Consider the following 14,010-nt stretch of genomic DNA (forward strand, 5'->3'; position numbering starts at 1 on the left):
GTTTTATGTGAGATTAAAAACTTCTTGGGATGAGCCAAAAGCAACTGGAACTTATTTATAAAGGTACTCTAGGATTTCTCAATGTAATGTGATATAAAACTACGACTGAAATAGATTACATACAAACATACAATGGCTTGTATGAATTAGTTCTTGTGTAACTCAGACAATATTATGAACTATAGAAATTGTTCCATGTAAAATTTTGGAGCAGTTTTTTAAATCTCTGGTAATTCTTGATATTATATGAATTATGTTTTGGGACATTTTAGATTGGCTTTTGGAAAGTTAGACTAATAAAATACTGAATTAATGACTATTTCTATTTAATTAAAGATCATATATGGGATTCTGCATATATGAAATTCTGAGATAATGTGTGATGTTCCCCTAGAGGGAAGCTAGAATTTCGCTTTTTTTTTTTTTTTAGTTGGGGTGCCAGTGAGATTGACAAAGGGAGTAGTCAGGACTTGTATATTCAGGAACCAATTCCAGATGTTTAGGCAGAAGGTAATAAAGAGAAATACATGCTTTAATTGGGCAATATATAGCATGTCACAATAAAATCTGTTATAGAGGGGAAAGTAATGTTTTCCTATAGGAACAAGATAAAACGAAACCTAATTAAATCAGAAATGTTAACATGACCCCAGGAACTTTTCTTTTACTCTTTCATGAAAGAAGTTCTACCCAAGGGCTCATGTGAAACAATATAAATGACATCCCTAGCATCCCATCTGGGTATCTAATACTATTTTCCCACTTCTGAGATGACTTTAGTTCCTAATTCTCCTCAGGCACACGTATTTGCCTTCCCTCTGAGGTGTGCCCCCAGGCTCTATATTCTTGATTATCAGACTATGATAAAGCTCTTTTGATGTTAAATTCATAAATAAATCTACTTTTCCTAGGACTTCCCTGGTGGCAAAGTGGTTAAGAATCCGCTTTCAATGCAGGGGACACGGGCTTGAGCGCTGGTCTGGGAAGATCCCACATGCCACGGAGCAACTAAGCCTGTGCACCACAACTACTGAGCCTGTGCTCTAGAACCTGCGAGCCACAACTACTGAAGCCCGCGTGCCGCAACAACTGAAGCCCACGTTCCTAGAGCCCATGCTCCACAACAAGAGAAGCCACCATGAGAAGCCCGTGCACTACAACGAAAAGTAGCCCCTGCTCGCCGCAACTAGAGAAAGCCTGCGCGCAGCAACAAAGACCCAACACAGCCAAAAATAAATAAATAAATAAGATAAAAATTAAAAATAAAAAAAATAAATCTACTTTCCTTGAAGGTTAAAGAATTTACATATTTTTAAGAAAGCCATTCTAGAGTTTCACAGTAGCCTTTGTAGATTCTAGTTTTCTGGACTCTAGGACGTTGTTAGATTCTGATTTCCCCCAGTATTTGTTTAAAGTACAAACCTGAATTTCGATGTGTTAGAACTGTATTACATTTTTCAGGAAGACGAAGAGGCAACACAGAGTAGGTCAGAGAGAAAGTGGCTCTGCTGAAGCAAAAGCAGCCTTTCCAACTCCTGTAAATTCCACCGAGACCTCTCTAGCACCCGTAAACAAATTTCATGACTTAGAGTCAGGCAACCATCTTTATTGAAGGAACTTCCCTTTAAGAAAATGTTTTACTTCTTCCACATAAGGATATACTTTGTGGGAAAACAAGGAACAAGGATTTATTGAAAAAGAATAAAAGGAATAATAATAAATTAATTTCTAAGTACCATACATCTGGCACATCAAGAAATAGGTAACAAAGCTTCAGGGAAATCTTGTGAATACCAGAAAAATAAAAAGACCAGAAAGCACAAACATAAAAGAAATGGAGAGGAAAAAGTCCAAGTTAAAGCAGAAAAAAAAGTGTTCTAAGAATTTTTCAAAATTATAAAGTATTTAAAGACAAAGTACTTAAGGGCAGATGAAGAACCTCCTATAATAATCATCAGAATCTGAATAATAAACTGAAACAGTCCCCCTGGTACACTGTAAAGTATGCAATTTTAATTATGTGATTTTTCTAGCTAATTTCTGCTTCAAAAACAGTAAAGTACTTCTGCTTACAAGGTGGCAGAGACAAGAACTTTTCTGAACCTCTCACATGCACGTTGTCATCAAAATTTAAATTAGCAGAAACATGCCTTTGAGTTAAATCACAATTAGCCCTTAGACAGACCTATTTACTGAGAACCCACTAGGTGCCCAACACTAGCAGCATACACTAAACAACACTTTGCATTTGTAAAGCACTTTTTCCTTTTCAGGTTCTCACAAATGACATTTTAAAATGTTTAAATGAGGGCCTCCCTGGTGGCGCAGTGGTTCAGAGTCCGCCTGCCGATGCAGGGGAGGCGGGTTCGTCCCCCGGTTGGGGGGATCCCACACGCCGCGGAGCGGCTGGGCCCGTGAGCCATGGCCGCTGGGCCTGTGCGTCCAGAGACTGTGCTCCGCAACGGGAGAGGCCACAACAGTGAGAGGCCCGCGTACTGCACAAAGAGGAAAAAAAAAAAAAAAAGAAAAAAAAAAAGTTTAAATGACAATTTAAAAAACATTTAAAATGTTTTTCAGCATTAACTACACATGCTGAACACATCTATGATTATAAATTGCTCCTACTCAGGAGTGTCTGAGCTTTTTTAAAATTAACTAATTAATTAATTAATTTTTTGTTTGGCTGTGTTGGGTCTTCATTGCTCTGTGTGGGCTTTCTCTATCTGTGGTGAGCAGGGGCTACTCTTCATTGCAGTGCGCAGGCTTCTCATTGCGGTGGCTTCTCTTGTTGCAGAGCATGGGCTCTAGGCACACGGGATTCAATAGTTGTGGCACGTGGGCTCAGTAGTTGTGGCTCACGGGCTCTAGAGAGCAGGCTCCGTAGTTGTGGTGCACGGGCTTAGTTGCTCCATAGCATGTGGGATCTTCCCGGGCCAGGGATCGAACCCATGTACCCTGCATTGCCAGGAGGATTCTTAATCACTGTGCCACCAGGGAGGCCTGAGTCTGAGCTTTTAAAAGACAAAATATATCCAGTTGTACTTGTGTATATATATTTTACATAGTTATGTATGGAAGTCAATCAACAATGATAAATACAAACAGACTGACAAAATAAAACACAATTTTCAGAGAGCAGAAATGACACATTTGTCAGAAGATGTCCACAAATAATTAATTACTTGAGCACAATAAAGATATTCTCTTAATACTAGAGTTTCTTAAAAAGGATACTCATTACTTTCTAACCATCTGTCATCACTCTTCCCCAAAAAACTAATTAGGGTTTCCTCCAATCACACATTATAAATCATGCAAATGTGGATGGCAAAAAACACAGTTTAAAGAAGTTAACATTATAACATTTTGTATTTTAAAAATCACAGGCTTTAGAACTAGGCTTTCATTTTCTAATAATTACCCTGCTTATTTTTCTCATCTTTTCCTGATTAATTATTAGATATTAAACTTAGAAAATTAAAATTAAAAAAAAACTTACAGGTAGTAGAGTTCTCCTGCAGCAGGAAGTTCCCTTTTCCGATAATCTATCCCAGAATCTAGCTGGACCGTATTACAGTATTCCTACAATCCAAACACATAAAATATCTTTTTAAACAAATGGTAGCTTAGAATTATAATCTTTCTGCTACCCTATTTTTTTTTTAATTTTTGAAATTTTCCTCAAAAAAATAATGAGTTTAGGACAAAACAATAGAACTCATGTAAGAATCATAAATGTTGCAATATTAAACATTTATTAAGCCAAAAAATATCAGTTTAATAAAATTAAGATGTGTAGCATGCCTTCCTCAAACTTTGCTAAAACTGTGCTGTCAGCAAATTCCCCAAATAACCGCATTAGATTTTTTAAAATTCCAATTTCCATTACTCTGAAGTGAGAAGCTGGAGGCTATCAGAAAAAATAACTCATGGGTCTTACACAATGGGAGACAGTCTAAGAAAGCTGCATCAGAACATTAGCATCCACATTTCAAACTGAATGATCATACTAAAGTGATGCTATAGGTATACCTGCCCTTCACTTCTAAATGATAGCCACTGCCCTTGTTCCTTAGCTCCCTCTCCAGCCATCAATGTCTTCAGAGTTCTTTCCTGCTATGAATGCTTCCGTTCAACCTGAATGGGCCTGTGCCACTGCTGTCCTCGTCTCCTCCCAATTACTCTTTCCTTTCCGTCCTCTGGGGTGCATGTATGCATGGAAACTTACCCCCCCCCCCCACACACACACAAACACACACACACACTCATTCCAGTAGAACAGTGGTAAGCAAGAGTTCTCAGAACAATTCAAGTAACATTTACAGGCTGACCTTTTTGTTTTCATTCGAAATAAAAATCGCATTAAGAAAATTCATGAGGAAAAACCATATTTTAACAACTTTACTACTTTTATTAATGAAAAACATTTGGAAGCTAAGGTAATTGTGGTGGATTATATTTTCCAAAGATGGCTGCAATAATGTCTCCATCTCAACAGGTTGTGACGTTGACCTGCTAACCATCATGAAATAGGGTCTAGGGACTTCCTTAGTGGTCCAGTGGCTAAGACTCAGAGCTTCCAATGCAGGGGGGCCCAGGTTCGATCCCTGGTCAAGGAACAAGATGCCGCATGCTGCAACTAAGAGTTCGCATGCCATGACTAAAGATCCCGCGTGCTGCAACTAAGACCTGGCACAGCCAAATAAATAAATATTAAAAAAAAAGAAGAAGAAGCAGGGTCTGTGCTCCCCACTTGAATCCTGTGGCTATGGTGGAAATGATGCTATACAATAATATGTGATGTGACATTTGAGGCAGCTTCTTTCCTGTTGGCTAGAATACTTGCTCCAGAACCCTAAACTGCCAGGTAAGCATCACCTGTCTGGAAGCAACCAGGAGAGCTTGAAGTAGCCCATAGAGAGGCCTTGAGATGACATGAAGACAGAGGTATTGGACTGGTCTGCAGCTGTTCCAGTTGTAGCCACTGTCACAGTGAGGGAGCCAGAACTGCCAGCTGAGATTTTCTCAAGTCCCAGAACCACAGAAACCAGAAGGGATAATAATGTTATTTTAAGCCTCTAAATTTTGTGGTCATTTGTTATGCAGCAATAGACAATCAGAAGAGCACTATCTGGGCACACTTGGGATGTAGCAACATTCTTCCTCCCTGAAATTACATCCTGGGTTGTACTGTTATGCAAGAGCTCTTCATCATCTGTACTACAGGGAAGAGATTGTACACAGTGGCAGCGAGAATGCATTTCCCCTCCTCCTATGCTACAGCTGTTAAGGGCTCAGGGAAGTAAAGTAGAATGATCAACCATCCCTCTGAGACTGAGAGTTTCCCCAAGACTGAGGGTTTTTTCCTGAAAGCAGCACTTTCGGTGCTAATACCACGAGAGTCCTGGGCACACTGGGATAGGTGGTCACCCTCGGAGTGAAGACCAACTGGCCTGGAAGGCTAGAAAAGCTACGGCATTTTGATTTATATATTAGCAATTGTGAATTAGGTTGGAATAAAATAATCCCCAAGAAGAGGCCGCTCCCCTGGGGAGCCTACAAAGCTAAGCTTTTTGACTACACATTTGAAGAACCACCCCTGAAGCTAACAGACTCACGCCACTGTGCAATGCTTGGCCTAAGCAGCCACCCACACCTCCCTAGCTCATCATCCCAAGTGGCTCAAACCCACCCTCAGGGCTCAGGCCCTTAACTCATCTCACCAGAAAGAAATACAGCATTGCCCAAATACATGCATTCCACTCCCCCATTGCCTCAGAGACCTGTAAAAAAAGGGGGGGGGAGGGGGAGGGCTTCCCTGGTGGCACAGCGGTTGAGAGTCAGCCTGCCGATGCGGGGGACGCGGGTTCGTGCCCCGGTCCGGGAGGATCCCGCGTGCCGCGGAGCGGCTGGGCCCGTGAGCCATGGCCGCTGACCCTGCGCGTCCGGAGCCTGTGCTCCGCAACGGGAGGGGCCGCAGTGGTGAGAGGCCCGCGTACCGCAAAAAAAAGAAAAAAAGGTATAGCCATATATCTCTCTTCTTCTCAACTCTGAGTTAATGTAGGAAACCTGGGAAAGGAGACATTTCCTCCCCTGACCCCTGCTATAACTGTGGGGCTCAGACACCCAGTGCAAAGAAAGGAGATGCATTTGTTCAGGTAGCACTTCCTTCTCTCTCTCTGAGGGAAATCTGTCCTGGTTTGGTAAGGGCCAACTATTCATAAGCTACCTATAATACAGACAATATACTATACGGTGGAAAAGTATATTCACGTAAGTGTATTTCTCCAGGTTCTCTATTTCTTTTAAACAACAATTTATCTTATATTACTCAATATTCCAATTTAGTCAAAAATTATTCTTCTTTATTTTTTTGCTATTAAAAAAATAAGGCTAATGAAAGTTATACAAGCTTCAATTTCTTCTTCTGGGTAACGAACTTCTCTCTCATATGAGTGATTAAACCCTACCGAATGATTGCATTTGTACATTCACTAATCACCACCAAGGAATACCTAATCAGCAGCATAAGAACTATAACTGAAGCCCTTAGATGTTAGCCCTTAATTGTCTGAAAAATACTCACACTCAGTTTATATTTTTAAAGAAAAATAAACCTCAAAATTTCTGATCTTATTCACTTAAGCTAGAGTCTTCAAACCACTGTGCAGAAGGGTGGAGGAAGGTGAAAACTAACTTTATTTCCAAGTTAAGGATGAATCTAGTCAAAAGGGCCTGATCTCTTAAGTAATTCCCTAATTTCCAGGGATATTTACAAGACCTGTGACCTCTTACCACCGTCCAATTCAAATGCATAAAACTAATCAGCCAGCAAACTGAATTTATTTTAAAATGGTTTGTATATTTATGTATACAAAGGACAAATACAATTACACAAGCTAAAAATGCAATTAGGAAACTTGAGGAGGAAAAGGAGGGAGGTTAATGCACCCTTGGGAGCATATTCATGAGTCAAAGGCTTTTGACTTTGAAAAGAAAAATATGCCATTAAACGAACTGTATTCCAACAGTTTGCATTTTCCTCAAGATCTATTGTGTGTATTTTTAGCAATTCTTAATAATACCATTAGAAAAATAGCATCTCACAAAATAACTTTTTATAGCTTCCAGCCTGGCTTTTCCCTTCCCAGTTGGAACAAAAGAACAATAAATATAGTGGAGAAAAATCCTTTAAAAGTACAACATATTAACCTCGTCAGCAAAGACTGAAATAATACAGATTTGCCTCCCTTAAATACTTCTATTATAAAAGCAATATTGCTTACTCTAGAAAATTTGGAAAAACAGAAAAAACAAAAAACCAACCACATAAGTCAAAGTTTTATGTTTTACCTAAGTGATGACATTAAATAGGAATTTAAAGATCTAAATTATTGGTGTTTTTCTTGACAGTATTCAACTGTTAGGTTTTATACATTTTTAATAAGTAAGCATAAAAGGAAAAAAGGTTGAGACTTTTTCTAGTTCTAGAATATAAAATATTTTAATAGCTAAGATCTACCTTTTTGCTTAATTATTAAAAAGTGTACCTTTTTAAACTAAAAAAAGAGACACATGCTTATTGTAAAAAATTCAAATATCAAACATATAAAAATAGAAAGTTTACCCCCTTCTCATAAAAAAGTTTGCTTATCGCTTATATCCTTCCAAGTTTTTCCTTTACACCTAGAAATGATGACAGACAGAAAGAGAAATTGAGATCATATTACACACAGTTCTAAGCTTAATCCTTTTTGATACCTTAAAATTTCTGAGAGAAATAACTATTTAAATACTGAAAAGCTATACTGCATACTGTACTATTTTGTTTGTTAAAAAGACAATTCCATAAGTAAGCAACAAGTAAGAGTACAAAAAAAAAATACTGAACCAAAGAAAGGGTGGGAGACTGGGTGGGGATGTCTTTTTAAATTCTATTTATTTTTTGAGGCAGTTATACATTCAAATATACATACTGAAGCAGCTGTACATTCTGACAGCTGCTTCAGTCTCATTTAAAATGATCATGTGATTACTACTTCTAAGATATCAATGATATATAAAAATTCAATACATACTTTTAAGCCTTTTATAATTTAAGTATAACAAATACAGAAAAGTATACAAATAAGTGTCCAGTTCAATCAAGAAATAGAACATTACTAGCACCTCTGAAGCCCCCTTAGTATCCTCTTTTACCTTTCCAAAGGTAACCAGTATCCAGATTCTAGCATCATAGAATTTTGCCTGTTTCTGGAGCTTTATATAAGTAGAATTATATAGTATGTATCCTTTTGTGAATGGGCTCCTTTATGGTTTACAAGATTCATCCATCCACATGTTTTGCGTAGTTGTAGCTTATTGATTGCTGTATCATACCTACAATGTGAATATGCCACAATTTATTGATTCATTCTACTGTTGATGGACATTTGGGTTGTTTCTAGTTATTAGCTCTTTCAAATAATGCAGGCACAAACATTCTTGCACATGATTTTTGGTACATATGTGCACATGCTCTTGCTGGATATATACTGCCTAGAAGAGTAACTGCTTGATCATAGGATACGAGTATACTCAGCTTTAGTGAATACTGTCAGTTTTCCAAGGTGATTGTGCAACCTACACTCCCACCAGTAGTGTATGTGCATTCGTTAGTATGTATTAGCTACTGGTATAAAGAAATACAATTGATTTTTGAATAGTGCCCTTAGATCCAGCAGTCTTAGAAACTCACTTATTAATGTAATTTTTTGTATACTGATCTCCAGGATGATACTAAAGATGTTCCATATATTTCATAAGTATGCTGCATTGTTTTATTCACAAAAATGTACACCTATGGTTTAACAAGTCCCCTGCAAATTCAGTATTTATTTTGAATCATCCTAACAATCATCATTGAATACTATATGCTGGGCACATCCCTGGTAACTGGAGATATAATAATGAATAAGATACAGCTTTAGCTCTGACAGTCTGGTAGAATTCAGATATTTTCCTCAAGTTATCATATTCTGCTCCTCCCAATCATAGACTTAATTTTTCAGAGTTGATTAGTCTAACACCAATTGCTTAGCTATGTGATCTTAGCCTGTTACTTAACCTCTCTGGATGTCAGTTTTCTCCTCCATAAAATAAAGGAATTGAATCATGATGCCTTTCAGTCTAAAAGTCTTAACATTATTGCTGAAGTTCTCTCACTTCAGGGCTAAATTCTTCTTTGGGCTTTTTGAATTTTGGAGTCTACCTCAAGCCACCTCAGCTCCTTTGCTTTCTCGATCATCTCATGCTCCAAAGTAAATAAAAACATTTTTTTTTTCTCCACTGCCCCACTCCTCCTTCCCTGGCTACCCCAGTTGTCTCTGACACTTAAAACATCCACACCCGGGGCTTCCCTGGTGGCGCAGTGGTTGAGAGTCCGCCTGCCGATGCAGGGCACGTGGGTTCGTGCCCTGGTCCGGGAGGATCCCACGTGCCGCGGAGCGGCTGGGCCCGTGGGCCGTGGCCGCTGAGCCTGCACGTCCGGAGCCTGTGCTCCGCAGCGGGAGAGGCCACAACAGTGAGAGGCCCGCGTACCGCAAAAAACAAAAACAAAAAAAAAAAACACCCACACCCTACGACTGTAGCAGGTAAGGTCTGTGTCTCTTTTTTTTAATCAAGCAATTTCAGAATTTCTCTCCCCTGCCAAAGGCAGGAAAGGAAGATATTTAACAATTGTGAAGTACCTATTATGTGACTCAACTGTGCCAGTCAACTGAGGTGAATTTCTCATTATAATCCTCACAATAATCATACAAAGAAAAAAGTAATCATTTTTATATCCCTATTTTACAGTTAAAGAAATGTATGAGGGAGGTTATTACTATTTTTTTTTAAATCACTGCCATGGGTTGAATTGTGTCCCCTGCAAATTCATATGTTGAAGGCCTAATCCTAGTACCTCAGAATGTGACAGTATTTGTAGATAAGAGCCTTTGAAAGGTGACTGCATTAAAATGAGGTGTTTACCAGTCAGAATGGCCATCATCAAAAAATCTAGAAACAATAAATGCTGGAGAGGGTGTGGAGAAAAGGGAACACTCTTGCACTGCTGGTGGGAATGTGAATTGGTACAGCCACTATGGAGAACGGTATGGAGGTTCCTTAAAAAACTACAAATAGAACTACCATATGACCCAGCAATCCCACTACTGGGCATATACCCTGAGAAAACCATAATTCAAAAAGAGACATGTACCAAAATGTTCATAGCAGCCCTATTTACAATAGCCCGGAGATGGAAACAACCTAAGTGTCCATCATTGGATGAATGGGTAAAGAAGATGTGGCACATATATACAATGGAATATTACTCAGCCATAAAAAGAAACGAAATTGAGCTATTTGTAATGAGGTGGATGGACCTAGAGCCTGTCATACAGAGTGAAGTAAGTCAGAAAGAGAAAGACAAATACTGTATGCTGACACATATATATGGAATTTAAGAAAAAAAAAAGTCATGAAGAACATAGGGGTAAGACAGGAATAAAGACACAGACCTACTAGAGAATGGACTTGAGGATATGGGGAGGGGGAAGGGTAAGCTGTGACAAAGTGAAAGAGCGGCATGGACACATATACACTACCAAACGTAAGGCAGATAGCTAGTGGGAAGCAGCCGCATAGCACAGGGAGATCAGCTCGGTGCTTTGTGACCGCCTGGAGGGGTGGGATAGGGACAGTGGGAGGGAGACACAAAAGGGAGGGGATATGGGAACATATGTATATGTATAACTGATTAAATTTGTTATAAAGCAAAAAATAAATAAAAAAGATGAAAAAAAAAATGAGGTGTTTATGTGGGCCCTAATCCAATATAACTGGTGGCACAGACGTGTGTGCACAAAGGAAGGACCATGTGAAGATGGAGGGAGAAGAGAGCCATCTACAAGTCAAGGAGAGAGGCCTCAGAGAAAATCAACCCCATCAACACCTTGATCTTGGACTTCTAGCCTCCAGAACTGTGAGAAAATACATTTCTGTTGCTTGAGCCACCCAGGCTGTGGTATTTTGTTATGGTAGCCCTAGTGAACCAATACAATCACTAATACTCTTGTTCCATTAATAAGCATACAGGAAGGCATTTTTTAAAAAACAGTAAAAAAGGAAATAATAGTTGTGAGATTAAAAAAAAAAAAAGCCAGGACTGAAGCTAAAAACCACACCTATATATACTTGCTTCTAAGCTGTGCCACAAATCTTACCCTTTCTGCAGCTACAGTTGGAAGGGAAAACAGTTTTCCTTTGCATTCATAGAGCTCCAGAGAGGCCACATAGTTTGTAGGTAGCTGAGCATGATTTGCCCAGATCATTCTTGCCCCCAAATCCATGGTTTTCCCACCAAGTCACACTGCTTTATTAAGCAGTAGCCACAGGTTCATTTTTCTTTCACCTTATACAATTTACGGGATTAAATTTTGCTCCCCAACTCCTCCATCCTCCATACCTGTCCCAAAGTAATTACCTCTGCCCAGTATAAATATGCTAATTGCTCTTCTGGAGATCCATGCTGTATGATGCAATTTTTAAAAATTTATTTATTTATTTATTTGGCTGTGCCAGGTCTTAGTTGAGGCACACAGGATCTTCGTTGCTGCATGCGGGATCTTCATTGTGGCATGCAGGATCTTTAGTTGCAGCATGTGAACTCTTAGTTGCGACATGTGGGTTCTAGTTCCCCGACCAGGGATTGAACCTGGGCCCCCTGCATTGGGAGCGCGGAGTCTTGGCCACTGGACCACCAGGAAGTCCCCATACTGTATGATTCTGTTATGATTTCCTTCAGGTATTTAGTCCAAAACTGTATATGAGATATATGCACCTATACTAAATCTACACTTTAATGGGTTGTATTACAGTAAACTTCCATTATATAGGACATTTTCTATGTTTAAAGTGTCAGGCCAACTCACAGTTCACTGTTTTTATGACCTTTACTTGATCATCTAAACTGATGTTGTCAGTCTTGGAAGGTAAACTCCAAGGCAGCAGGGGCTGCCTGCTTAACTAGGGGCACAGCACCATATACTCATGGGCCCACAAAGCAGGACTGGAGTCCAGTGATGATGATGATCTCCCCTCTCTCATGAGTAGAAAAAGGAAAGTACAAACTAATCTCTGATGATTACCCTCTTCTGCAAACTACACATGAAGATTCTGCTCATATTTTAAAAGATCTCATAATAAGACGGCCATAAAACCAGTAAGAGAATTTGAGATGTAAATAAGTGGGTCTATCTTTATCATCAACATCATCAAAGAGCACAGTGATATACGGGCGTACCTCGTGCCAGAAACCATTCTAAGCTCTTTATATTCCTCTTAACCACTCTAAAAGGTAGGCATTATTATTAATATTCTCATTTTACAGATGAATAAGGAAATAAAGCACAGAGAAGTTATGAAACTTGCCCATTGTCAAAGAGCACAAAAGTGGTGGACTCAGGATTCAAACCCAAGCATTTTGGTTACAGTGTTCATATCTTAACTACTTTGCCATGTTGCTACCCCAGGATATGTTCAAGCAACCAGGGCTCTTGCTTGGATATACAAAGCAGTGCAAAATTCATGTGGGCTTATGGTCACCTTACCTTTGATAAAGGAGGCAAGAATATACAGTGGAGAAAAGACAGCCTCTTCAATAAGTGGTGCTGGGAAAACTGGACAGCTACATGTAAAAGAATGAAATTAGAACACTCCCTAACACCCATACACAAAAATAAACTCAAAATGGATTAAAGACCTAAATGTAAGGCCAGATACCATCAAACTCTTAGAGGAAAACATAGGCAGAACATTCTATGACATAAATCACAGCAAGATCCTTCTTGACCCGCCTCCTAGAGAAATGGAAATAAAAACAAAAATAAACAAATGGGACCTAATGAAACTGAAAAGCTTTTGCACAGCAAAGGAAACCATAAACAAGATGAGAAGACGACTCTCAGAATGGGGGAAAATATTTGCAAATGAAGCAACTGACAAAGGATTAATCTCCAAAATTTACAAGCAGCTCATGCAGCTCAATATCAAAAAAAGAAACAACCCAATCCAAAAATGGGCAGAAGACCTAAATAGACATTTCTCCAAAGAAGATATACAGATTGCCAACAAACACATGAAAGAATGCTCAAAATCATTAATCATTAGAGAATTGCAAATCAAAACTACAATGAGGTGTCACCTCACATCAGTCAGAATGGCCTTCATCAAAAAATCTACAAACAGGGGCTTCCCTGGTGGCGCAGCGGTTGAGAGTCCGCCTGCTGATGCAAGGGACACGGGTTCATGCCCCGGTCCCACATGCCGCGGAGCGGCTAGGTCCGTGAGCCATGGCCGCTGAGCCTGCGCATCCGGAGCCTGTGCTCCGCAACGGGAGAGGCCACAACAGTGAGAGGCCCGCGTACCGCAAAAGAAAAAAAAATCTACAAACAGTAAATGCTGGAGAGCATGTGGAGAAAAGGGTACCGTCTTGCACTCTTGGTGGGAATGTAAATTGATACAGCCACTATGGAGAACAGTATGGAGGTTCCTTAAAAAACTAAAAATAGAACTACCATATGACCCAGCAATCCCACTACTGGGCATATACCCTGAGAAAACCAAATTCAAAAAGAGTCATGTACCAAAATGTTCATTGCAGCTCTATTTACAATAGCCAGAACATGGAAGCAACCTAAGTGTCCATCAACAGATGAATGGATAAAGAAGATGTGGCACATATATACAATGGAATATTTACTCAGCCATAAAAAGAAATGAAATTGAGTTATTTGTAGTGAGGTGGATGGACCTAGAGTCTGTCATACAGAGTGAAGTAAGTCAGAAAGAGAAAAACAAATACCGTAAGCTAACACATATATATGGAATCTAAGGGAAAAAAATGGTCATGAAGAACCTAGGGGAAAGATGGGAATAAAGACACAGACCTACTAGAGAATAGACTTGAGGATATGGGGAGGGAGAGGG

The 14,010-nt window shown here is 39.4% G+C and overlaps 1 protein-coding gene across 4 annotated transcripts in view; it reads right to left on the reverse strand.

Moving 5' to 3' along the window:
- The window catches only part of AFG1L (AFG1 like ATPase), a 229,655-nt gene that overhangs the window by 64,751 nt on the left and 150,894 nt on the right, over nt 1–14,010 (reverse strand). For all 4 annotated transcript variants that reach the window (XM_082633942.1, XM_082633941.1, XM_082633940.1 and 1 more), the window contains one exon: nt 3,500–3,582. In XM_082633942.1, coding sequence (XP_082490068.1) covers nt 3,500–3,582 — 83 coding nt within the window. The remainder of the gene's footprint in view (nt 1–3,499; nt 3,583–14,010) is intronic.

This window comes from Mesoplodon mirus, assembly GCF_964341445.2.
Source record: "Mesoplodon mirus genome assembly, chromosome: 10".
Lineage (NCBI taxonomy): Eukaryota > Metazoa > Chordata > Mammalia > Artiodactyla > Ziphiidae > Mesoplodon > Mesoplodon mirus.